The following is a 27524-nucleotide window of genomic DNA, read 5'->3' as shown; positions in this document are numbered from 1 at the left end:
GTTTTGAATATTTCACAGTTGTTCAAGGTCTTTCATGCTGCAGGCCACCAATTTGATTTTTGGAGTGATGTTGCTGTTGTTGACAGGCAGCTCTGGTGCATGGAGCCTAGCTCACTGTGGAAAGATGAGGTAGCCACAGCACAAACAAACGAACTGGGCCAATAAGAACAAACACTTCATTGGCAGAAGGAACAGCAAACACCACTTCCTTCATGCCCCTCTCGTGTTGTACAGCACAAGCAGGTGGGCTGCCTCAAGTGGTGGGCCTCTTGCCATAAATGTAGAAAAAAGTGTTTGCCATTGTCTGCAGTCCAGAAAAAACTTTTCATTGAATTGCATGTGAAGGATAAGCCATGGGGCCTAACATATCCCTACTCAACTTGCGAATGTGTATCAGGCTAGGGTCCCCACCACTGGCACACGTCGAACATCAACTGGTAAGCTATAATAAACTGCAGATTCCTATTCTCAGCTAATTCATAGCTGATACAGTTTACAAGTCAGTTGCCCATTCCATTACACACTTAGTGGTTAATGTTGCAAGTATGTAAAATTTGTTTGAAAATGGCTTCTGTTAAGAAAACATCTTTTTTCTTATATCAATATATTTCTTATGTCTGATTTTCTGCATGTATCCCATCCATTTACAACATGTACCTTCTTATCTCCTAGTTCACTATTTTATTGCCTTCCAGCACTCCTTCAGGGCTTTGATAATTTACCCTTATTCGACCATCGTCTCTCTCTTCAATTACACTGGTTCGCATGTAATTGTATTTCATCATTATTTATATTGGTCCTTTTAAATGTTATTTGTATTTATAAGCTGTTATCATTAAATATAATGAGAGATTTTTGAAATCAACTGTTGCCTGATTTCACATTACTCAGTCAACTCCTATTATAAAATCCACATTCAATCCAAGTACCATAGATGTAACTCGTTGATTTTTCTGCAACTTTCAAGTTTTAATACAACATTGGTAATAATGATTTTTTCCTTTATTTCAAGTAAATTGCAAAAATCAATGTTATGAGAAAATCAGTTTTTCCATCTTACAAATTCACCTGAGTTACTGGTTCATTGCTCACTCTCTCTCTCTCTCTCTCTCTCTCTCTCTCTCTCTCTCTCTCTCTCTCTCAGGTTCCTCTTCTGCATCTTCCTGCAAATCTTCTAGGACTGAATTACATTCCTCTCCTACACACACTGCTTATAGCTTTTTTTGATGATCTTACGATTATTTGGTAAAGTATTCCCTTCAACTGATAAAAGTTTTTTGGCTGATAGCATCCATCAAACTGGCATCATCCCACTTATTCTGTTCTTCTCTCCCTTCTTCTTTACAAAATAGTTTACTACCTCTTTATTGTTTATCCTTAATTCTTCTCACTGATAGTCTTCTAAGCCCTCTATTGCAAATTTAAGAATACTATTAAGAAAACCACTTGTATATGCTTGGTGTTGCCATGTGGCAACACAGACAGTTTGGTTGTGTGGAGTTATTTAGTATTGTTCTGTTGGCTGAAAACGACAATCTTCATTGAATGCCAGTTGCAAGAAGTAAACACATGCAGAGAGTGAATTATTTCTGTCACTTAGATTACAGCTAAAAAAATTACATTTACGAAGTATGTAAAAATTGTTGCTTAGTGAAAGAACGAATTATGTTTTCATGTTTCTGGAACTGAATGACAAATAATCAATATTTCTGGTTTGTTGCCATATGTGAACACTATGATATTGCTGCTTTGAACATAACTTTTTCCAACATGGCCAGATTCAGTACAAGGTTGTTTATTAATTTTATATTGTAAACAAGCATCGTTTCCAGCTTAATGCTTCGGGAGTAATTTTCTAAACCAATTAGGAATGTTCCCAAAGAAAGTGATAATTTGGAATTGGATTCCCCTGACTGCGAAGAAGTGTTTGCAGGTGACTATGAAGATGAGAGAGTTGCCCCTGAGATTGGTGCTTAAAGTATAGTTGTTTCCGAGACTGATGACGGTGGTTGAAGAAGCTTGCTTGTTAGTTAGTTAGTTTCATGTTCCATGGATCATTTGAATTATAAATCGTAATAATGTGGAATGAGTCATTTTACATTCACGTCACATATTAATTTGTAAATATGGCTAAATGTGCCGGCCCGGGTGGCCGAGTGGTTCTAGGTGCTACAGTCTGGAACCGCACGACCGCTACGGTCGCAGGTTCGAATCCTGCCTCGGGTGTGGGTGTGTGTGATGTCCTTAGGTTAGTTAGGTTTAAGTAGTTTTAGTTCTGGGGGACTGATGACCTCAGAAGTTAAGTCCCATAGAGCTCAGAGCCATTTGAACCATTTGGCTACATGCTGAATTTTTATAGGACACAGACATGAATTAATAATGCCTACTCAGCACATTTTACACACCATAATAATAAAAATTATTCTATGGAATAGAAGGAGTTGCCAAGGAAAAACTTTTTTAGTGTGTGTTCAAATTTTACTTTCTTTGCCACGCATTTTATATCACTGGGTAAATTGCCAAAAACTTTTGTTGCAGCATTGTGCACCCCCTCTTGCACTAAAGACAACTTTAACATGGAGTAATGAATGTCATTTTCTCTTTTTGTCTTGTAATTATGTTTGTCATTGTTCCTTTTCAACTGCAGTGGATTATGTACAACAAACTTTATGAGAGAATAAAAAAACTTTCTCTCTTAAAGATAAATTAGCCCACAACATTATTCCATGTGATACCACTAACTGAAATACCTGCAAAGTATATCTACTTACTGATGAGGACAACACAAACACCCAGTCCCCAGGCAGAGAAAATCCCCAACCCGGCTGGGAATCGAACCTGGGATCCTGTGATCCAGAGGCAGCAACGCTAGCCACTAGACCATGAGCTGTGGACATGACGATGACGATGACGATAATGATGAAAACAGTGTATTACACAAAATGTCATTGTTGACACAGAACAAAAGACTGCTCCAAAATCAAATAAAGAGTCTAAACTTTCATGCAGGTGGAAGAAATACTGGAAAGAACTGCCAAGCCAAAACTGACTGGTATACCTTCTCATCTGTGCCAACCAAAAGAATATTTTCATATGTTCCTTGGAAATGAAATGTTGTGCATTATTATCAAGCAGTGAAACAGGCTATCTGTTCAAAAAAATCCTTGACTGACAGGTTACACTGTTCAAAGGGCATCACTAAATGAAACAGTACAACAAAAAAATTAAAAAAGAGAGAGAGAGAAAAGACAGGGGCTAAAATACGTTTGTACTACGTGATGTGAATTGCTTCGTGTACATCTCCGAATTGTATCCTGGCAGTAGCAACCACAATGAACATCTTCCTGACATACAATCCAGTAGAAATGTTGTACTAAGACTTGGTAGTGTAATTACCAGCGTACAAAAATTGCAAAATATTTTTTGGGAACTGGTTCTGTAGTTTACATCTGCAAATGAAACTAGCAGAAAGATGTCCCCATATTCTAGATACTGTACTATCTAACTGTCTAAAGGGATGTACGTTTGACTGCATCATGAAAACGAAGAGAGATGGTAGGAGTGCAAAAGATAAAAAGACAGTATTCCATGATAAATATACACTACTCTGATGTAAAATGGCATGACAACAGATTTGTGACATTGCTTAGCAAGGGACAAAACCCAATGACTGGAGTAGAAGGATATGACAAGAAGCTGAAGAAATCAGTCAAGTGGCTCACCCTGCATTGTTGTACAATATAATCTGTTGGTATAGGGAGTAGACCTTGTGGAGTTAATGATAGCTTTGTACTGCATCTAGCTACAGTCCAAATAAACTGTATCACAGAATATTTTTTCATATACTTCTTCTGATGGTAGTGAGTGCTTGATTTCTTGACAGAAGAGACGCACTGTGGAATGCAATGAAAAAGCACACTCGCATTAGCCGAGTTCAAGAAGTCCACATGAAGAGGTTTGCTATTCCACTAGAAAAGCGAGGCAACACTGAAGTAGTTCTATTAAGAGCTACCATATCACAAAGGGAAGAACGGACCAGTTGCCATAATGTCTGAAGAAGACAAGCGACTGGACAGCATACGACATTTGCCTAGAATGGATATGAAAGGACTGTGCAAGGTTTCATACTAGTGACTAGTCAAAGTGAAGTGTGTAAAATGGTGAGTGATTTTATGTTTCACACAAATGAAACTTATTTCTTGAGTAGTTTGAAACTGCATATCATCACTCAGGTTGAAATTTCAAGACTATGACTAAAAATTTATGCAAAAAGCACAATTATTTAACTTAAAACTTTTCATTGCTATATTTAGAAGCAAATTTATATATTTTATAAAATATATTGTACATATAAGTAAACAGAAATACTGTGTGCCTTCTGGAAAGTATGCTGCTATACACATGATGTTTCCACATGACAACAAACCTTGAGCACTGAATAAATAAAATTAAGTCAAAATTTCTAAGTTTAAACTGTTGTACAATAATTTATTTATCAGACCCCATCTTTAGATTCTTTCATTGAAATTGGTCTCCCAAAAAAAGTGATGCAATAGAAGGTTAAGTTTCTTGTTGTGTTCTTTTCTTTGCATATCTTTGTTTCATAGTATCACATTTTTTATTCTATCTTCTTTGCCCTCATTCACATGAGACATCTACCTGTCATGTCAGTTTGCTGCTGTTTTCTTCTTTTCACATCCTATCTTCTTTCAGTAATAAGTAAATATTCATTGTTGTAGTTGTCTACAATTTTATTACTGTGCTCTCCTTTATTCCACTACACTCAACTATTCTTCTCCTTCATTCTACTCCATCCAGTATATGAATGCACTATGGTCTACAGTAAAACAAAGGACATTAAAACATGATACCAAAGAAAAGTTTTTGAAAAATCAAACAAAATGTAACACACATGTCAACTCACAGAGACAGAGGAGTTGGTGAAAAAGTTGTTAATGCAACTGTCATATGACCTGTGGGGGAATCTGATAGCAGCGCAAGGTTATTGTATGATGAATCGTTAAAATATGGTGACGAGATTATTTTGTTTCAACAATCAGACTGAAAAAGGAAAGAAGAATTGAAGATTCATCATGAGGAGCCAGAGGAGGGATGAGCAGGATACATGTTAGTCATAGATATGTGTACATCTTCTTACAAAATTAATTTTTAAATTTTGTGTCCACATTATTGGTTAACATATATCTTTATGCAAATAATACAGGATGAGTTTTTCCCAATGTACAAGAAAGTTGTTTAGTTGCCTTTTACTACCACAATCACATCTAAACCCATTGTAAGTTCTTTCAGTTTGTCTTGCATCAGCTGAATTAAATCTGCCTGAGTGCTTTTTATTTCATAAATTGAATGGAAAGACAGTGGTTAATACTAAAACAAAGTAGTCTTTGTTGTGCACTGTACAGTGTCTTGTAAATGCAAACATACAAATAATGCCATTCAACACTGTTGACTTCTCTGCTCTTAAAACTCAAAATGCTGCACTCCTTGATGAGCTGACACACGCTGCACTGTTTCAAAATGTCCAGCTCACCATCCAAGTTTCATTTTTCACTGTCTTCACAGCTGAATATGTCTCACTGTCTGATAGTGAATCTACACAACTTATACCTCTATCACATCGTATTTTGCATCCACCATTTGTGATTTTCCACTGCAGGTGTTAATTTATACAGGTGCCACACTGCACCCGAGTACTAAGAAATATCTGTCAAATGTTAACTTCATCTAAGCTTTACTCTGTATGCTAGCAGCTATTCTTTATTAAAACCTAACTACTATGTCACATTTCACTCTGCTATTTTCTCAATAATGTTCATATGTTTATGGTCAATCTTCAAACAGGACATTACTTCAAAATGTAATGATGTCTCCAGGTGTTTAGATTAATTATTTGTTCAATCTGCATGCATTGCTCAGTCATATATTACACATGAATTTCTCAGAACTTACTTTTGGAGGAAAATACTGCACTGATCTATTAATTTTACCCACAATTGAACTGATATCTATGCGCTGTCCTGTGCTACACCCACAACTCTCCAGCCTACTACATCTTACTGATATTGTCATAACATGCTAAACAAGCAATGACACTGAATTTTCATCTCATCCTTCTCTCTTAAAATGCTTTTTAAAATGTGTTTGTATTCAATAATAAAGTTCAATATCTGAGTCTCTCTCTCTCCTATAATCCCAGAAGAAGAAGCTCAAGTAGTAAGACAAGGCTCTGCAATTTTCCCTACTGAAATATCATAATATTGTTCAGCATACATTGAAATTTTATCTCACTTTTTACACTGATGGCTGGTAACTGAATTCCTATAATACATAACAGAAGTATTATTGAGGTACATATCCAAATATATTATGACTTGAGTGTTGTTCCAGTTGCCTTTAAAGGCAATGGATACAGAACTCACTTGTTTTCAGGGAGTATTGTTTTATAGAAGTTATCATTACAATATAATAATCAATATTCATTTTACTAACCAAAGTCAGCAATTTTCACATGCAAGTTGTGATCAAGGAGTAGATTCTCTGGTTTCAAATCTCGATGAACAATCATATGTCTGTGACAGTAGTCAACACCAGATATTATCTGTTGGAAGAAACGGCGTGCTTCATACTCCTTGAGCTGAAACAAAGAGGGAAAAAAACACACAGTAATTTATGGGCATAATAGACAAAGTGTCATTGTCACCATCTGAGCAGGCTGAAATATTGACCTCATCAAATACCAAAATAGTTTTACTGATACATGTTTGGAGGCAGAATGTTTCCAACTTCGTAGTTTAGAGAGTATTAAGACAGTAGATCAGTCCTGTATACATGCTTTAGTACTGAATACACTGAAAGAGGCAAAAATATTAAGATCCAGATGGTTCAAGAAAATATCTTCAAATTCTATGTCATTAACATCACTAACAGTCAGATACTGGTCGCTGTATGGTGTAATTTGTCTTTCAGGGTAATGCCGTGAAACATCTAACAGGGAATTTTACTAACAGCTGTTTTACAAGTTTCAGTATCCCACCCTCCTCCCCCACCAATCATGCACCTTGCTATAATGGGCTGGCTTGCATACAGCAGTGACACAGATAGTAGGTACAATCACATCTAAAGAGTATCTGTGGAAAGACCAGACTCTCAAAATTATGGTTCATGAAGAGGGGCAGCAGCCTTTTCAGTAGTTTCTGGGGCAACTTTCAAGATGATTGACTGATTTTACTTTGTAACTTTAATAACGAGCAAGGCCTTACTATAGTGATATTTTGAATGCCTGAAAGCAAGAGGAAGCTGCAGTTACTATATTTAGTAAGGACAAGCTGCTCTACTGTATGGTTTAATTGTGATTGCATCCTCTTGCGTACAGTATTCTGGAGGTAAAATTATCCTTCATTCTGATCTCCTAGCAGGGACTGCTCAGGGGACTGTTGTCACCAAGAAAAACAAATATGTGTACATGTTGGAGGGTGGAATGTTAAATCAATAAATTCAGTAGGTACATTAGGAATTTAAGATGAGATAAATGGATTTCCAGCCATGGGAGTACAGGGTTATCAACACAAAATCAAATAACAGTAGTGCAGGAGTATGTCTAATAATGAATAAGAAAATAGGAATGAGGATGAACCACTTTGACCGGCATAGTGAATGCAGTATCATAGTCACGTCAGATAAAATGCCAACAACCTCCACTGTAGTATAAGTTTATAGGCCTACCAACTCCACAGATGAAGAAGGGATTGGAAGTATGTATGGTGCAATAAAATAAATTACAGATTATTAAAGATGAAAATTTAATTGTAATCAGGAACTGTAATTCAATAGTAAGGAAAAAGAGATGGGACCTAGAAAATATGCAAGAACAGAGGTTATTGTCTCAAAGCAAGCATTAGGCAATGATTGACTGAAAAATTGGGATGGAACACGATAGAAGATGAATGGGTAGCTTTGAGAGATGGCATAGTGGGGGCAGCAGAATATCAAATAGGTAACAAGAGAAGGCTCAGAAGAAATCCTAGGATAACACATGTGATACTGAATTTAATTGACAAAAGGAGAACATATTAACAAGAGTTGACAAAAGTGCAAAATGGGTAAGCAAGAATGGGTGGAGGAGAAAGCAAAGCTGTAGAAGTACACATGACTCTGGTAAAGATTAGATGCAGCCCAAAGGAAAATTAAGAAAGACAAGCAATTGTTTGAATAGCAAGAGCTCACATAGCAACCACGTTCTACACAAAGTAGGTAAAACTGAAAGGAGGAAGGAATATGAAGATGGGCTGTATAAAGGAAAGAAACTTGAAGACAATATTATGGAGAGGGAAGAGAAAATTAATGAAAATGAGATGGAGTACAAAATACTGTGAGAATAATTTGATGGAGCACTGAAAGACCTAAGGCAAAACAAGGAACTTTGAGTAGACAAGATTCCCTTATGAGAATTATTAAGATCCTTGTGAGAAAATACCATGACAAAACTATTTATATGGTGGGCAAGATATATAAGATAAGCAAAATATCCTTAGACTTCAAGAACAACATAATGATTTAAATTCTAAAGAAGACAGGTACCGCCTGGTGTGAATATTACCTAACCATTAATTTAATAAATCATGGTTGCAATATACTGACACAAATTATTTATAGAATGGAAGGTTGCAATATACTAACACAAATTATTTACAGAAGGATGGAAATACTGGTATAGGACAACCACAGTGGATATCAGTTCGGGTTTCAGATAAATGTAAAAACAAGCAAGGCAATACTTACCTTACAACTTATCTTAGAATATTAGTTAAAATGTGGAAAATCTATGTTTTCAACGTTCGTATATTAGAGAAAAGTTTCAATAATGTTGAATGAAATACACTCTTTGAAATTCTGAAGGTTGCAGGGATAAAATGCAGGGGGAAAGGAAATTTTCACAATGTATGGTGCAAGCAGGAAAGGATATTTTTACTACCTGTGATGCAAGATGTGTTGTACAGTGGTTAGCATTGCTGACTTGTGTGCTGCAGGTCGCCAGTTCAAATCTGACCACCATCCATTATCTGTTATTTAGTAGTTATCATTTTTGAAAGGTTCTTGAAATATCTTAAATTTCTAACATTTGTATATTCTGAGCTATTTGTTGTTTGTATAAACACCAGCCATCTTGAATATTTAATGTTTGTACAAATAGCTGCATCTCTGTCCAGGAGTCTGGTACTGTTCTGTCTGTATGATGGGGGTCAGTAATACACATGCTTTCAATTCTAAATTTTGTGCCTCACTGATGACTCTACCTTTGGATTTGGACTTGATTGTGGTTTTGATGTGACACTGTTTGGTGGATGCACTGGGTATTACAGAACATTTTCATCACCTCAGTTCCAATTAGGCTACGTAAAAGCCATCACAAACACAGATGGGAACCAGAATACAAGCAGTACATTGTTCCTAACATCCAAATATTCAAGAGCGCAGCCCAGCAGTGGTTTGGGAACAAGGTTGGGGAACAACAAGGAGAAGCTCAATGGCTGGAACAAATTCCAGGACAAACTGATGAAAACAATTGGCGACAATCAAGGATAAGTCCACTAAGTGTAAGAATGTTTTGATCTTAAGCCACACCATGAATCCGAATATGACAGAAGCCAACAAAATCTCACACCCGATGAAAGGGATCGCAGAAGACATATAATAAGCTCTGCTGCTGAAGAATGTCATGGTAACAGAAGAATTCTTCATGTTTCAATACATTAGAAATAACAGCCAACCAGTTGCAAAATACAGGTTTATTAAACCTTGGCCATGGTTTTGACAGTTTTAAAACTATCTTCTTCAGAAGATATAGGATGTAAAATTATATGATCTATAGTTAAAGCAGGAGTTGTTGACTCTGTGTAGTACATGTCATCCATTAACTACCATGTAAATATATTACACAAAAGTTGTATCTGTCTGTGTATGAAGGGAAGCCATGTTCAAATCATGAAATTATTCAAGTGGTGCCAACAAATAAAAGAAATGCAACAGAAAAAGAGTCAGGTGAAAGAGGTATAACAGACTGCCGAATGTAGTCATTACAGCAGTTGTGGAAGATCACCATGAGCTCACTTCTCTCATTTGTCAGATAGTACAAAAAGAGGTACAGCAGCGTATGGCAGCCAGACATGTCCAGCCAAGAACACAAGAGATAGCAGCCATGAAGTTGACTCCATACTTCAGAAGGTAATACAGAACGTCAAAGTACAGGTGCATCAATCTTTAGCACTACTTGTCACCACTAGTTGAACATGGCATGAAGAAAGGATTCTATCAATGCAGACTTATGCCACAACTATCAAATGGCTATCCAACATCTGACCAACGCAGGTGCAGCCAAATCCTCTACCAAGTACAATGCTCCATGAAAGAAGACATCAGGAGGATGCAAGAGAACATACCTGTGTTTCCACTGTGAACACTCTGGACACACTGTAGATTACTGCAGACAAAAAAAAGACAAGTTTGTGATGACTACAATGCTGCCAGACATCAACCACCACAGCCGGCTGGAGTGGCCGAGCGGTTCTAGGCACTTCAGTCTGGAACCACGAGACCGCTACGGTCGCAGGTTCGAATCCTGCCTCGGGCATGGCTGTGTGTGTCCTTAGGTTAGTTAGGTTTAAGTAGTTCTAAGTTCTAGGGGACTGATGACCTCAGATGTTAAGTCCCATAGTGCTCAGAGCCATCAACCACCACAACAGTCTATTCATGCCAGTCAACCGCATACAGTTACAGTCAAGCAGTGGGATGAAACCCATCACCTTACCCTGGACAAGGTCATTCCCCAACATGCCTTAGCCATACCCCATCACTGTCCAGACATACCAGTTGCTTTCCTAGCCACTAATTTCAGGAAAACTAAGCGAGAAATTCATTAATGGAGGCGGATGAAAATCCTTCATGGACAACAGTCACCAAGATGTCAAGAAATCTCATTATCATCATCATCATGACACCCAACCAACACAGGTGCTTCTCGACTCAGGGGCTTTCTTTTCAGTAAAGTTGGATGCTTATCATCATCACCTAAAGAAAGCTGTGTTCCATGATATGAAATCGATTGTGCTGAAAGTCACAAATGAGAAATAAATCCAGCCGACAGGTAGGTGTACTGCAAGAATAACTATCAGTGACGGAACACAGCCCTTCGAATTTGTCATTTTTACACAATGTAGTCATTATATTATTCTCAGATGGGACTACATGTAAGCATCACAAGCAATCATAGTGTATGGAAGACCAGAGCTCCAGATTGATGAAGCTATTCCAAGAAGCACACATAATAAAGATTGCTCTGGGCAGTTGTTTGCTGGTGAAGATGATGTTATCCTGCCATCATCGATGAGATGAGTTCCAGAGATCAATCAAGATGTTCAGTAAGCTGTGAAGCTTTTGTCAACTGCAAAAGGCTACTCAGACTCACAAAGGCAATCTACATGCCAGTGATGATCATAAGCACTGTACATGGTAAAGGAGAACTTTGGATCACTAACTGTCATCAAAAGCAACAGCTCATCCCTAAAGGTATGTGCACAGGGACAGCTGAACCAATCCAGCAAAGGCAACTTAATGTCATCAAAGAAACAGATGTACAGTGCTACCATTACAGATAACACAGAGGAGGAAGTTACTATTGAACTGCCAATACGATCTGGTTTAACTGAGGACCGCTGACAAGTGATAGTCATTCTGCATCAATTTTCAGATATTTTCAAATCCAGGGATGATGAAAGACAGACCAAGCAGTCCACATCAAAACACTATACAAGACTGGGGATAATCCATCAATTAGTCAGTGCTCACATAGAGTGCCACTGGCTGAAAAATTGGAAATTTGTGGTAAGTTCCTATGGGACCAAACTGCTAATGTCATCGGTCCCTAGGCACTACTTAACTTAATCTAACTTAAACTAACTTACGCTAACGACACCACACACATCCATACCCAAGGGAGGACTTGAACCTCCGACGGGGGTTGCCGCACGAGCCGCAGCAAGGCGCCTTAGACCGCATGGCTACCCCGCGTGGCTGCCACTGGCTGAATGACAGATAATCTAAGAGGAAATGGAGAAGATGCTGGACTGATCCTTCAGAGGGTCCTTCATCCTCTCCTATAGTCCTTGTTAAGAAGAAAGGTGGCACATGTCACTTTTGTGGTGACTACGAATGACTGATCAGAATCATGAAGAAAAATGTCCATCCATTGCCTCACACTGGTGATACTCTAGACTGCTTGGTAGCAGCAAAGTATTTTTTCACCTATGGACATGCAGACAGGCTACTGGCAAATCAATACTATTGAAGCTCACATGGAAAAGACAGACTCCGTAATTCCTGACAGCCTCTATGAATTTGAAGTTATGCTGTTGGATTGTGTAATGTACCAGCCATATTACATTTTATGGTCAATCTGCCTTGGCATCTAAAATGGATGACAAATCTTTGTTATCTGGATGACACTGTGGTTTTCTCAAGGAGATTTAAAGAATATCTGAGCTGCCTGACAACCATGTTGAAGCATGTTCAGACTGCAGGTCTTTGCCTGAAACCACAGAAGTGCCTCTTCATTGCCCAAGCAATAAAAATTTTGGGACACCTAGTGAATGAACATGGGAGTCTATCCCAGTTCAGAGAAAATAAGAGTGGTCACAGATTTTCTGACTCCTTGGCACATTTGTGATGTGAGAAGTTTTCTTGAAATGTGGTCGTACAACTGGGAATTCATAAAGGACTTCTGTACCTTGCACAAAATACTGCAAGGTGAGAAAAAAAGTTCATGGAAAGAGGTGCAACAAAGAACTTTGCTTGATGCTAAGGAGTTGCTAACACATTCTCTGGTACTCACATTGTACATTGAGAATGTCGAGACAGAACTTTACACCATTTCAGTTCATTTATGGTCAGGTATCTGGAAGTATTTCCACAATGCTCCAGTATCAAGTTACCTCAGATTTGTAAAGAATCTATACAGAATCAGTTGCAGGTGTCACTGGCCAGGTCTCTACAAATCCGTTAGACGCCATGTGAGCCTCTGAAACAAATGCCAACCATGAAAGCACATGCTGCAATAACCTCCAGGGCATCTGGTACCAATACTGCTTGCAACAGTGCTATTCCACTGAATTGGAATCTACCTCTAGTGGAGGTACCTGAAGTCAGCAAACAGGACTCAATGGATAATTGTCTGTACTGACTACCTCAGCCACTATGCTGATACTACAGTTGTGTCAACAGCCGAATCTCTGCATATTCTAAAGTTCCCTGTCGAAGACATCATTTTGAAGCACAGAGCACCCTGTGTGACGATCTCTCATCTTGGAAAAGTTCTCCAGTCAAGGCTAATATCGAAGGTAATTTCACAGTGTGATACCACCACCAGGATGAGAACTGCCAACCATCCACAAAGGAATCGTTCAAAGAACACTTTAAAGTGTTGGCAGATACACTCTCAATGTATATCTATGTCAAACAGAGGGATGAAGTTATGCTGTTTGGGCTGTGTAATGTTCCAGCCATATTCAAACATTTGGCAGACAACCTACTTCAGCACCTTAAATGGATGACAAGTCTTTGTTACCAGAGAAGCAAGACACTACAGGTTGCACACCAATGTTTCTGCTCTTCTATCACAAGGCCAAAATTACACTGAATATGCTGTTCCTGTTTCAACCAGACAATATTCATGATGAGAACATGAAACACCTCATTACCAGGATTGAAGAAGAATGGCTGCTGGCTCACAATGGACCCTGGATGCCCGAAAGTGGGAAATATCTTATGTTTGTATATTTTAGAATATTCGTTGTTTCTATAAAAAAAAATGAGCATTCTAGAATATTTGATGTTTATACAAATAGCTGCATTCTCTGTACAGGAGTTCAGTTCTGTTCTGGCTGTATGTTGGTGTCAGTAATAAATGTGCTTTAAGTGTTGTGCCTCATTTACAACCTTGCCTTCAGATTTGGACTCGACTCTGGTTTCAACATGACAATACTGTCAACTTGTACAACTTGTACTAGCAAAATAGCTGAAAATGGATGAAGTAGAGTGGATATGAGAGAGAGAGAGAGAGAGAGAGAGAGAGAGAGAGAGAGAGAGAGAGAGAGAGAGAGCATGTTGCATACTAAATCCCTCTCTCCTTTTATAGTACGCACGGCCAAAAATGGGCCGGTCAACTTCACTGAAGAGGGAAAGAGAAATACAGGAATTCCTACCAAAGGCTCCCACAGTAGGTCCCCATTGCAATCGCTTGGGTTGGGAGGTGGCACTATTTGTGGGAATACCGGCTGATCAAAGAAGTCTGGAGCAAACGTGTAGGGAGGGGGGGGGGGGGGGGGGGGGCAGCCCATCTGCTGCTGTCATGGGCACTGGTAAGACAGCATGTAGCGTGCTGACAGCCGATGTTGTTGGCACATTCCGGTTTGCAGCATGCAAAACAGATGGCGCCACAGAAAGGGCAGTGACACTGTTGATGTTATGGGATACAATCTGAACACAGTCTGACAGCACAAACTTTTTTGGGGTCCTCTGACAATGACGGGGAGGAAGCCAACAATGCACTTCCATTTGTTTGCATGATGGCAGGGGATCACTAACTACTGTGTCACTGGACTACCAGAAAAAAGAGTGCTTGGTAAATAGGATGAAGATGCTGATTGGATGTCACCAGTTGCTCACAGATCACAGCACCAGCTAATGCTGTTAACAACATCAACACCACAGGAATCATGAAACATTTTAACACATCACTCAAGGTGGGATCAGAGGCCTATAAAGCTTTTGCACTAATTTCTCAATCAGGAGCAGGATGAATAATATCATCGTAGATAAAAGCAGTCCACGTGTGAAGCACCACACTGTTTACAGGAAAAGGAAAAACCATACTTGCGTGGCAGATCTTGTAAGTCCGCAGCCCGTGCTGCATAGGATTGCTTACACTGCTTAACATGTTGATTAAATTTGAGCCTAGCTGCAACAATGTGAGTTAGGTGACTGTAATAGTCAGTCCACAAAACATAAACATCAGAAAAAGTTGAACCACGAGGCTCTAAGAGTGAGAGTAATTTTTGCACCACTTTGTACAGTTTACGATTAGAAGGAAGTAAGAGCACCCACTGGTGTTTAGGGTCAGTTATTTGCTTGACTTGCAGTAAAAAACAAAACAATATCAATAGACCTCCCAACTCTAATGCGCCTTGTCAAAACAAGTGAATGATGGATGGGCAGGCAAGTAAACTGCACACACCGACTGTTGTTGGTTGGGCAGAAGCTTTAACAGCTGTGTCAGCTATTGCCAGTGCAGTTCCCACTATTTTGCTTGCTGTTGCTGTTGCAACTGCTGCTGCTACATTTTAGAAACTAAAGAATAGATGCCTCACTGAAATAGTTGCACAAAGAAAAAGCCCTCATCACCACTCATCTAACCTACTCTACACAGGTAGAACACAGTTTACGGTAACTCACACTGGTAGTAACGTAGAGAGCAACAGAATGAAACAGGTGGTTCCCAAGGTAAATGACAGAGGAGATCACAAAATGAATGAATAACAAATGCAAGTCTAGAGTGTAACACAGTCATCTTAAGCATATACAACAACTGAGAGAGCAATCCAAATCACAAACGTACATCAGGCAAGGTCAAAACTCTACTATTCATGCATATAAGTAAAGGGTTCAGTGACTATCGAGAGATTGGCCAGCATCTACCAGGTCATAGTATTTAGCAGTAAACATTCATCAGAGAGTGGCACCACCTCATATGCTTGCCTCACATGGGCACTAGCCACGCCTGTTGCCTGGAGGCTCAGTATCTCTGGTGTGTTCTCCCTGTTAATACTCGGGCTGGGTGGGGAATAAGAATCACTGTTGGATGCCAAGGTAAGGTCTGGTGATCTTGGTACCTAGTTAATTGTACTTCTATGACGAATCCAGAGATTAGAGTAAGTGCAGTTGAACCCAAAAGCAAATATACAAATGTGTTCTATCTCAGAAACCATTCAGAATAGGGTTTTTCCTTCAAATAGCATTCCTGTCGTATTTCCAAATGTTGACCATTCCCCCTGAGACACCACTGCTCTCGCAAAATATTATTTCCAGCTAAAGCAATCATTAGGCATCCAATATGGTATCTGTAGTGGTAGTATTGCAAGAAAAGCTTACTACACTTTTTCATTTTGTTGTCACTTGTTAAATAAACTGAATCGTGCATGTCTTAACAATGTTTAAATGAGGTATAACAATTGGTAGTGTAGTCCAAGAAAACTTGAAGTTGAGTGATTGTTTTTCTCATTGTACAATTGTGCACTATATGCATAAGATGCTTATTGAGTGGGATTGTTTACTGATAAAGCTGAATGTATAGTGCTATTGTTTAGTGCTACATGAGATTATGTATAGTGTGGATGAGTCTGATATTTAAACTTTTTATAAGATATTGCCACTAGATATGTAAAATGCAGCAGCATTTCCATTTATATACTTATGGACTGAATGTGCTTGGCATTTTAAATTTGTATGCTTTCCATACACTAAGTAGAGGGCTATTTACTTTTATACTTGGGATTGTTTAGTGGTAAGGATGAATGTATAGAATCGCTACCTATGCCACAGGACCCTTAGGTGATGTGACTGTGATACCTGAATTTATCATTTGTTAATGTCACCACATGCTTATGTTTTACAGTACGTCTTGTAAGTGATGAATAAAAGAATGATTACACGATCTGTACAGTCATGTGTTTTAATCTGCTATGGCCACAGGTCATATGCAAAACAGTTTTGTCTTCATATTCGCACTTACTTCTTTCTGGTTTATCATTGAGTCAGCAAGATTAAGGTATCCTAGGTCAAATGGAACTTGTTATTTAAAATTATAGAGTGTACTTGGGTTCTGTATAGTACCTCTTCCTACGAGTTTAACTGTGCTGGCGTAAGCTGGCGCCAGCACACCATGCAGCAAAGAGGTTGTGAGAAGATTGATAGAGGCCAAAGACAGACTCTGAAGAAACTACAGAGACAATGAGATGACATAAAAGATGACTCACTGACTCGCCGGATGATGGACTGGAACTCACTGGGCCGCAGCGGTGATCTAAATACTGGCGGCCAAGTGATTTATAGTTAAATATTGTATTGTATATTTATTGGTCCTGTGAATCATACATTGCTCAGGGGTACATAATGATATAGGACAAGTCAAATAATAGAGGTGTTGGATTGTGCTATTATGGATCATAGTGGTTATAAGTTGTCACATGCCTGATCATGACTTCACAATTTAAGTTCGCAATAGGTAAGAAAGTTTGAACACTATATTCATGATTATTTGTGAAAGACTCATTGTGCCTTATATTGGTTTTTCACTGTATGTAGACACCTGAAGATGTATGTTAATGACTGAAACTGGTTGATTAATACATCTGTTTGCCACCATGATTTGTCTAAAGAAAGGTATTTTCCTGGTGAACATATTCAAGAAATTCAGCTTATATAAAAAAATTAAGATGGGCTACACAGGATGTTTCACAATTTCTATTACAGGCTTATACGGGTTGTAAAGGGAACTTTATGGATGAAGTTTTCATAAGGAACCCATGTTCTGAAATGTACCATTAGAATGTAAAATCAGTTTGAAGATCACATCACTTTCAAATTTCCTACTTCATGATACATACACGAACTAAGATTAGGGCGTGAGGTACTGTTTGAATTAACAAACTGCCTATTGGCTTCTGTCTCGGGTTCTTCGGCCGACGTTCATCTAATGATTTTTCTGACGTTTCGCCAGCACGAGAAAAATCATTAGATGAACGTCGGCCGAAGAACCCGAGACAGAAGCCAATAGGCAGTTTGTCAACAAGTGGCCACGAAAGCCTCAACAATTTTGTACTGTTTGAATTATTGGAAGATTTGCCACTATCACTCCATCATGATGACATAATAAAACTGTAAAATAAATTATCAGAGATTAAAGAAATTGCAAAAATACACTTATTTAAGAAGGCAGCTCAAAAGTAACTGTTATTCAATACATTTTATACATTGGAGGATTACTTGGATAAAACAGAGTAGGGGTTTGGTAAAAGAAAATATTATGCAAATAAATAATAATAATGATTATAAAACATCCAACATTCCACATAACACCTTCACACTATGTTTTTTCCTTTTCTAGAAAAACTTAGCCCCACACTATGCATAGCAAAATACTTGCACCTCTTCCTCTTTCTGAGCTCAACATCTCACTCATTACAGAGGGATGCTGACTCAGTTTTTCAGGATAGTAAATGGGAAGTTGCGGTACAGAAAATGGCCCAGAGATCACCTGTGTGTGTGTGTGTGTGTGTGTGTGTGTGTGTGTGTGTAGTGAGTGAAGTGTTATGAAACAATGTGCGTATAGTGTGTGCAGTGACTGATGGTGAGATATGAGTGAACAGTGTTGCATTACATTATTTAATAAGTTATTTGTAAAAGAAGTATTGTATACCAGGAGGAAATCTAATGATTGTCTATAACTAGAAGTTTGCAAATGTATGCGCACACGAATTAGCTTATTCTAAATTTGTCTAAACTTGTAAATACATGTCCTATATCCTCCCTCCATGAACCATGGACCTTGCTGTTGGAGAGGAGGCTTGCATGCCTTAGCAAGCTGTACCGGAGGTGCAACCACAACAGAGGGGTATCTGTTGAGAGGCCAGAAAAATGTGTGGTTCCTGAGGAGGGGCAGCAGTCTTTTCAGTAGTTGCAGGGCAACAGTCTGAATGACTGACTGATCTGGCCTTGTAACACTAACCAAAATGGCTTGCTGTGCTGGTACTGTGAATGCCTGAAAGCAAGGGGAAACTACAGCTGTAATTTTTCCTGAGGGCATGCAGCTTAACTGTATGGTTAAATGATGATGACGTTCTCTTGGGTAAAATATTCCAGAGGTAAAATAGTCCCCCATTCGGATCTCCGGGCGGGGACTACTCAGGAGGACATCGTTATCAGGAGAAAGAAAACTGGCGTTCTACGGATCGGAGCATGGAATATCAGATCCCTTAATCGCGCAGGTAGGTTAGAAAATTTAGAAAGGGAAATGGATAGGTTAAAGTTAGATAAAGTGGGAATTAGTGAAGTTCAGTGGCAGGAGGAACAAGACTTCTGGTCAGGTGAATACAGGGTTATAAATACAAAATCAAATAGGGGTAATGCAGGAGTAGGTTTAATAATGAATAAAAAGAAATAGGAATAGGGGTAAGCTACTACAAACAGCATAGTGAACGCATTATTGTGGCCAAGATAGATACGAAGCCCATGCTACCACAGTAGTACAAGTTTATATGCCAACTAGCTCCACAGATGATGAAGAGATTGATGAAATGTATGATGAGATAAAAGAAATTATTCAAATAGTGAAGGGAGATGAAAATTAAATATTCATGGGTGACTGGAATTAGATTGTAGGAAAAGGAAGAGAAGGAAATGTAGTGGGTGAATATGGAATGGGGGTAAGGAACGAAAGAGGAAGCTGCCTGGTAGAATTTTGCACAGAGCATAACTTAATCATAGCTAACACTTGGTTCAAGAATCATGAAAGAAGGCTGTATACAAGGAAGAGGCCTGGAGATAATGGAAGGTTTCAGATAGATTATATAATGGTAAGACAGAGATTTAGGGACCAGGTTTTAAATTGTAAGACATTTCCAGGGGCAGATGTGGACTCTGACCACAGTCTATTGGTTATGAACTATAGATTAAAACTGAAGAAACTGCAAAAAGGTGGGAATTTAAGGAAATGGGACCTGGATAAACTTACAGAACCAGGGTTTGTAGAGAGTTTAAGGGAGAGCATTAGGGAACAATTGTCAGGAATGGGGGAAAGAAATACAGTAGAAGAAGAATGGGTAGCTTTGAGAGATGAAATAGTGAAGGCAGTAGAGGATCAAGTAGGTAAAAAGACAAGGGCTACTAGAAATTCTTGGCTAACAGAAGATATACTGAATTTAATTGATGAAAGGAGAAAATACAAAAATGCAGTAAATGAAGCAGGCAAAAAGGAATACAAACGTCTCAAATATGAGATCGACAGGAAGTGCAAAATGGCTAAGCAGGGATGGCCAGAGGACAAATGTAAGGATGGAGAGGCATGTATCACTAGGGGTGAGATAGATACTGCCTACAGGAAAATTAAAGAGACCTTTGGAGAAAAGAGAACCACTTGTATGAATATCAAGAGCTCAGATGGAAACCCAGTTCTAAGCAAAGAAGGGAAAGCAGAAAGGTGTAAGGAGTATATAGAGGGCAAAGCACTTGAAGACAATATTATGGAAATGGAAGAGGATGTAGATGAAGATGAAATGGGAGATATGATACTGTGTGATGAGTTTGACAGGGCACTGAAAGACCTAAGTAAAAACAAGGCCCTGGGAGTAGACAACATTCCATTAGAACTACTGATAGTGTTGGGAGAGCCAGTCCTCACAAAACTCTACCATCTGGTGAGCAAGATGTATGAGACAGGCGAAATACCCTCAGATTTCAAGAAGAATATAATAATTCCAATCCCAAAGAAAGCAGGTGTTGACAGATGCGAAAATTACCAAGCTATCAGTTTAATAAGTCACGGCTGCAAAATACTAACAAGAATTCTTTACAGACAAATGGAGGAGGAGGAGATTAGTGTTTAACGTCCCGTCGAGAACGAGGTCATTACAGACGGAGCACAAGCTCGGGTGAGGGAAGGATGGGGAAGGAAATCGGCCGTGCCCTTTCAAAGAAACCACCCCGGCATTTGCCTGAAGCGATTTAGGGAAATCACGGAAAACCTAAATCAGGATGGCTGGAGACGGGATTGAACCGCCGTCCTCCCGAATGCGAGTCCAGTGTGCTAACCACTGCGCCACCTCGCTCGGTCAGACAAATGGAAAAACTGGTAGAAGCTAACCTCAGGGAAGATTAGTTTGGATTCCGTAGAACTGTTGGAACACGTGACATTGGAACACGTGATGCAATACTGACCCTATGGCTTATATTAGAGGATAGATTAAGGAAAGGCAAACCTACGTTTCTAGCATTTGTAGACTTAGAGAAAGCTTTTGACAATGTTGACTGGAATACTCTCTTTCAAATTCTGAAGGTGGCAGGGGTAAAATACAGGGAACGAAAGGGTATTTACAAAATGGCTCTGAGCACTATGGGACTTAACTTCTGAGGTCATTAGTCAGGGTATTTACAATTTGTACAGAAACCAGATGGCAGTTATAAGAGTCGAGGGACATGAAAGGGAAGCAGTGGTTGGGGAGTGAGACAGGGTTGTAGCCTATGCCCAATGTTACTCAATCTGTATATTGAAGAAGCAGTAAAGGAAACAAAATAAAAATTTGGAGTAGGAATTAAAATCCATGGAGAAGAAATTAAAACTTTGAGGTTTACCGATGACATTGTAATTCTCTCAGAGACAGCGAAGGACCTGGAAGAGTAGTTGAACGGAATGGACGGTGTCTTGAAAGGAGGATATAAAATGAACATCAACAAAAGCAAAACGAGGACAATGTAATGTAGTCAAATTAAATCGGGTGATGCTGGGGGAATTAGATTAGGAAATGAGATGCTTGAAGTAGTTAATGAGTTTTGCTATTTGGGGAGCAAAATAACTGATGAAGGTCAAATTAGAGAGGATATAAAATGAAGATTGGCAATGGCAAGGAAAACGTTTCTGAAGAACAGAAATTTGTTAACATCGAGTACAGATTTATTTAAGTGTCAGGAAGTCGTTTCTGAAAGTATTTGTATGGAGTGTAGCCATCTGTGGAAGTGAAATGTGAACGATAAATAGTTTAGACAAGAAGAGAATAGAAGCTTTCAAAATGTGGTGCTACAGAAGAATGCTGAAGATTAGATGGGTAGATCACATTACTAATGAGGAGGTACTGAACAGAATTGGAGAAGAGAAATTTGTGGCACAACTTAACTAGAAGAAGGGATCGGTTGGCAGGGCGTGTTCTGAGGCATCAAGGGATCACCAATTTAGTACTGGAGGGCAGCATGGAGGGTAAAAATCATGGAGGGAGACCAAGAGATGAATACACTAAGCAGATTCAGAAGGATGTAGGTTGCAGTAGGTACTGGGAGGTGAAGAAGCTTGCACAGGATAAAGCAGCATGAAGAGCTGCATCAAACCAGTCTCTGGACTGAAGAGCACAACAACAAAAATGACATCCTTGTAAAAAGAGATCTACGGATGAATAAAGCTACAATTACTACTACTACTACTACTACTACTACTACTGCTGCTGCTGCTGCTACTAATTCACACCATCATGCCACATGCTGGGCTGATACAGCAATAACAACTGCTTGGAAACATTCATTGTCCACAGAGCCTCCACACAAATCATCATCATGATTTACGCAGAACAGAGACTTATCTGAAAAGATGATGTGATGCAACTTCTGTGCCCAGTGTTGTCACAGGGCATACATCTGTTGTGCGCCTCTCTTTGTTACCACATGAAGGAAGGCCACAACACTAGTTGCTGTGCTGAGAGCCTGTGGTGCTCCAGACATCTTCACAATATCTGTGTGGATACTAGTCTTGCAGCAAACAAGCTCATTTCATGGCTCTAGGTATGTGACATGACTGTACAATCCTGCAAGGTCAAGCTAACAATATATCAGTCTTCTCAGGTGCTATTTGTGGGGGGCACAGAGATCCCACTTTGTAGTGAAAACAGACATCCTAAACCCATCAAGTCCATATTTTATGGGATCCCAGACAACACAAGCAGTAATATCACAGAACAATGAACTACTGTCTCGATAGACCTAAATCCTGCAACTTTCAAATCTGATGTGCTCCATCTCACACAAGGCATAACATGAGCTTCTCACACACAAAAAAAGACATTCAAATGCGATGTCCAAATCAGAAACCTGCTACATAACTTTTCCATATAGACTGAATATAGACGGCATAGATGGTCTTAATCCCACTTACTTTGCATTTGTGCTGATATGTTAATGATCTGCATAACCAAGCATGTAGTGGTGTACATTTCAAACCAATATGAAATTTGTTGCACAGTATGTTCACCATATTGTGATTTTAATGGCCAGCAGTGTAGATTATTCATATGTTGACACACAGATGTACTTTTAAGCATCAAGAAGAATGTATGTGTGAAACACACAGAACAAACTGTGTTATTGCTCATTAACACACAAAGAAAGCCATTACATATTATGTTTTAAAAACACTAGGTTCACTCTCTCAAAGCTGGGATGTATTAGGGGCAACCTACAGTGGACGTTTAAAGAACAGAAATAAACAAGAAGCACCAAAAAATGTGGCAGCATCTGAGACAATACCAAAGAGGTCAACTGGTTAGTGACAAGGGGTTTCTCACTAGAGAAGAAACACATAGACCTGGGAAAAATAGACACACTGACAGGCATATATAATTTTTCATTTGTGTACATTTTCAAGTCTGTCATTCCAGAATTGTTCCCCAAATTTTTAGAAAGACAGCTAGTTTGGAGACAATACTATACTTACTGCAATTTTCTGTTTTAACATTATTTAAACTCATTCTTTATCTTATAATACAGGGTGATTATAATTAAACTTTCAAAACGCTGTAGAAATAACACCACTGGTCAGAATGATGCCAAATTGCAATGGAATATTATCGAAGAAAGGGGAAAACGTATGACAAAAGAAAAAATAAAAAGTGTGAAAACTGATCAACAGACAGCGCTGCATGTGTCAGAATGCATAAATGAAAACAACTGTCATGCGCACGACCCACTGAAGCTGGTATAAACACACCGGGTAAACGTCTTTTTCTCCTTTCACCTCTGCCACGTTCACCATGATGGTCTCAATGCAGGATCGCACTCTGCTAGTAAAGCTGTATTACAAGAATGACGACTGTGCACGCGATGCTCTGCAGAAGTTCCAGACACTGAAGGATTTGAAATAAGGCGCTGGTCCGATGACTGCTATGGGTCTGGAGAAAATGATTCGGAAATTCGAAAAGAGGAGTTCTTTTGGTGTGCAACCTGGTAGAGGGAGGAAACGAATTGATTCGACGACAGTGGAAGCAGTGGCCACAGCAATGCAGGAGGAGGCAAGTGGTGGTGTGCAAACATGTAGTGCACGGAGAATTGCCCGAATGTTGCACATACCTGTGAGCACAGTGCGTAAAATCCTATGAAACATCCTTCTTTGCTACCCATTCAAAATTACCCATGTGCAAGAGTTGCTTACTGTTGACCTGCCAGCAAGAGAGCCCTTTGCTTTAGAATTTCTTGCTCGCATGGAAGTGGACAATAATTGATCATCGAAAATTTTGTGGACAGACGAAGCCCACTTCCATCTGACAGGATATGTCAGTATACAGAATTGTTGAATACAGGCAACAGAAAATCCACATGCAAATCAACCAGTACCACTTCACCCTAAAAAGGTCACTTTGTGGTGCTGGTTTACAGCATCACTTATCATAGGGCCATATTTTTTCGAAGATACAGGTTCTTATGGTCCTGTTACCTGTACGGTCACTGGTAAGTGCTACGAGTGTCTTTGCGCAACCATGTCATTCCATCTCTCCAACAGTGTGAATGTGTGGATGGGATCATTTTTATGCAAGATGGTGCACCTCCACACATTACAAATCCAGTTAAGCAGCTGCTGAAGAGCCATTTCGGAAATGCTAGAATTATCAGCCGCCATTTCCCTACATCCTGGCCTTCCCAATCACCTGATCTTAATCCGTGTGACTTCTGGCTGTGGGGCTATCTGAAAGATGTTGTGTTCAGTGCTCCAACTGCAAACAGCTGCATTGAAGGCACGCATTGCACAACACATTCTGAACGTGACCTCGGAAAAACTTCGATCAACTGTGGAACAAGCTGTTTCTCGATTTCAACTTGTTGCAGGAACGGTGGACAGCATATTGAACATGATTTGTGCCAGTCACACAGAAATTAATAATCCAATTTGATTTTGACTGGTGCTTTTTATGAGGTTTTTCGGCCTCAGGACAACTTAAAACCAATGTGATTGATCCTTTTTATGTGGTTTTTGGCCTCAGGACAATTACAAACTGATTTTTTCCATCCGATGTGATGACCCTGCTGTGGTGGATGGGCTTACGTAACATAACAGTTATCACACCTTTACACCCATGCACACTCAGTAGTACAGTTTGTTTAACATCAAACATAAACCTTAGGCATTGTTGTACAATTCATTTGTCATTTGTAATCAACCAGTATTAAATTATGATGCTTACAGCACCATATTGCTACCTTTTGTAACTGTTTATTCTTCTTCTGCCATATGTTTCCCCTGTTCCCGATAATATGCCATTGCAATTTGATGTCATTCTGACCCGTGGTGTTATTTCTATAGCAGTTTGAAAGTTTAACTTTAATTATAATCACCCTGTACTTTGGCTACAGAATGTCATCACTATGCCTTTCGCTTTTGATATCTCATATTTCAAAGTGAGCTTAACAGTCAGGGAAACAGATTTCTGTAGGTCATTTTCATTTTCACAGACAGCTAGAATTCCCCATTCATTGGATAAAGAAAAGTGTTTACTGATAACTGTTGGTGTAGCGACATACCTATATATTTTCTAGTCTTCTGTTTCTCAATTAACTAATATAATACAAAGTAAATGAAATAGGTGACGGATAACCTTCCTGTAAAAAAAACCCTGGTTAATGTTTAATGGTTCTATGACATCTTTATCATCAACAAATATGAAAAAAAAAGAGTGCTGCTGTTCTGATTTTGGATAATGCCTATGACATGCTCTTGTATTCTTCTCTCATAAATATAATCTATAGTTCGAAGCAGACTATGTTAAGAAGGCTTTCATACTGTCTATAAAGGCTATAGGGTGTTCCTAGGTTGTTTTCCTACTGTTTTGTTGTGATTTGAAGATAATCTTGCTTGTATTTTTTGAAAAGTAAGGAATCCATAGTTGTATTTCACTCTTTTCAAAACTTTTTTTTCTACACGGCTTATTAATAAGAATTAGACTGTATTACTATGACAATATGAATGTAGATATCATAGTGATGTCTCCTCAACAGCATGTTATTGTCTTTTACTATGTTAATGAGATGGAGAATATGAAGGTATAATAATGATCATCCATATTGAAGACAATCTAAATTGGTGTTGCTCTTGCAATTTAAAACTAAATGATGTTTTGAATAAATTGAAAAAATAAATAAAAACGACAGTGATAGTCAAGTTAATATCATAATTAGCTCAAATAACAATATTGTTAAGTTTCAAATGATCTGAAGTGAGAAGCAAAATGGACCTGAATGAACACAGAGGAAAGATAATGATGAAAATACTGAAAGAAATATTCAAGACCAAGAGAGTGAGGGACAATAATGAACTAGGGATATACAATTATTAATGCATTAGGCAATATCCATCTTATTCATTCAATAATTATTCCGATTTCTTTGGCACTGTTAAGGAATGACACATAAATGTTTAACTTCTAAACATTTCACAAAACATTTTTCTAATTCTAATGTTACTCCATTACTTAAAACCACACTGTCAATGGAACCTTAAATCCTAACCTTCCCTTACGCTGATATTGCTATTAGGACTCGGCGAAAAAAATGACTACTTCTACTAAACAGTACAGTACAATTTGTTTTTCTCTGACAGTTTAACGCAACAGAAAAAAAGAAGCACTGAAAAAGTGTTTCTTAAAAGTAGCTATTATTGGAGCAAGCAACGAAGTTGTTCAGCCTTTAATATGCTATAGGTTGTGGAAATCTATTGTGTATCAGTAGCATTACTGGGAAACATCAATAATACACAAAAGATCTCATCCACAACTCTGTTCACCTTCACTTCAAGGAACTATCACAAAAAGTGGAATGTTGCATGGCCAGAATTTTATCTGCTGACTGTTCATCAGTAAAACCAACAAACATGGATGTCCAAGGACAGGAAAGGTGCTGTATCATGATACTAGTGGATGTGAGTGTGGGTGAACAGAGTGTAGTATACCACACGTGTGTACTTAAATCAACAGCCCACTATATCAGTGCAGGCCAGCCCCTACAGGCCACCTGTAGAAGCGTGCACACAACACAGTCTCCATCACCTTAGACTTGCACCTATATACCGGCGAATCAGCACTGACTGACCCTCACTACGTTCATTTAGTTTGTACCGCTCACATCAGTTGTTCAGCGTATCACTTATGTTGCACCTTCTGTATGATTCTTTTGTCTTGTTACATGCTTATTTCTGTTACTGTTCATGAAAAAAGCCATATTGGTGTTATTTGATTGGTTTCATGTATTACTTGCTTACTACAGAAGGAAATCTAAAAGTTGAAATAATAATTTAATGCTATGTTTTATTAACTAACCACACACTGTCATATCAACCAAAAAACACATCAATTGTAGCAAACAGCAAGACAATATGT

General features: G+C 38.8%; 1 protein-coding gene across 1 annotated transcript in view; it reads right to left on the bottom strand.

The window, feature by feature from the left end:
- Positions 1–27524, bottom strand: part of LOC126183492 (5'-AMP-activated protein kinase catalytic subunit alpha-2) — a 194853-nt gene that overhangs the window by 147369 nt on the left and 19960 nt on the right. Inside the window, exon 4 of the mRNA XM_049925524.1 lies at positions 6511–6655. Coding sequence (XP_049781481.1) covers positions 6511–6655 — 145 coding nt within the window. The remainder of the gene's footprint in view (positions 1–6510; positions 6656–27524) is intronic.

This window comes from Schistocerca cancellata, chromosome 4 (genome assembly GCF_023864275.1).
Source record: "Schistocerca cancellata isolate TAMUIC-IGC-003103 chromosome 4, iqSchCanc2.1, whole genome shotgun sequence".
Lineage (NCBI taxonomy): Eukaryota > Metazoa > Arthropoda > Insecta > Orthoptera > Acrididae > Schistocerca > Schistocerca cancellata.
The sequence above is the reverse complement of the archived record's forward strand: the minus strand, read 5'-3'. Positions and strand labels throughout refer to the sequence as shown.